The 972-nt window shown below is 29.2% G+C and overlaps 1 protein-coding gene across 1 annotated transcript in view; it reads left to right on the top strand.

The window, feature by feature from the left end:
• Positions 1-4: 4 nt before the first annotated feature.
• LOC106473468 (acid sphingomyelinase-like phosphodiesterase 3b) overlaps positions 5-972 on the top strand; it is a gene marked incomplete at its 5' end in the record, with an annotated part of 7858 nt that continues 6890 nt past the window's right edge. Inside the window, one exon of the mRNA XM_013934146.2 lies at positions 5-19. Coding sequence (XP_013789600.1) covers positions 5-19 — 15 coding nt within the window. The remainder of the gene's footprint in view (positions 20-972) is intronic.

Here is a 972-nt window from a genome sequence, read left to right on the forward strand (position 1 = left end):
CTCGATAAATAAAGAAAAGGTTTTTTTACATTTTAAGAAATGAATAAAAACAAATAAAAGTTTGTAGATATATTTTTTTTTTAGGTAAAATATTTTAAGATACATGATTGCTGCGTAGCGTGTGAACATTATCTGCAGCTTTAATCAGTTCACTGAACTGGTTAATGTTGGTATATTTCTAAAGGTGGAGATTATAATTCTGCGAAACACTTTAATCATATTTTGAGGTTTTAAATTATGTTAATCTACTGTCACATTTTCATGGTATTCTTATTTATTTTATATTGCTGAATAGTATCAGATTAAAGTTACTGTATTGGTCAGATTGTTGAGTAGTTTCAGGTTAAAGTTACTGTATTGGTCAGATTGTTGAATAGTATTAGATTAAAGTTATTGTATTGGTCAGATTGTTGAATAGTTTCAGCTTAAAGTTACTGTATTGGTCAGATTGTTGAATAGTCTCAGGTTAAAGTTACTGTATTGGTCAGATTGTTGAATAGTATCAGATTAAAGTTACTGTATTGGTCAGATTGTTGAGTAGTTTCAGATTAAAGTTACTGTATACTCTCGTCAACAGTTAGTTACATGTATAAAACATTTTTTATTAACGGATTTAGGCTAAATGTTAATGTCTAAAAATGTAAGTAGATAAAATGTCTGTTAAGGAGTTGTTCAGTCATGACACTAACATGGCGATTTGTTGTTGTTAAAAAAGTTACATTTGAACAAGTACGTGCAGCATATTTCACAATAAAAATTATAATGCACAGACTTTCCATATCGCGGTTAGTTGAATATTATTAGGTCATCAATAAATTAATGTTGCATTTTAGAACACTTTCATTGCCCCCCCCAAAAAACGTACATCATGTATAACAGTAAAATGAAACACCTAAACATCACGTTAGTGTAGCCTATATAATGTGTAAAGTTTAGTATACTCTGATCCTTTATAGTGATGGCAAACGACAA

The sequence above is a fragment of the Limulus polyphemus genome, unplaced genomic scaffold (genome assembly GCF_000517525.1).
Source record: "Limulus polyphemus unplaced genomic scaffold, Limulus_polyphemus-2.1.2 Scaffold6200, whole genome shotgun sequence".
In the NCBI taxonomy this organism is placed as follows: Eukaryota; Metazoa; Arthropoda; class Merostomata; order Xiphosura; family Limulidae; genus Limulus; species Limulus polyphemus.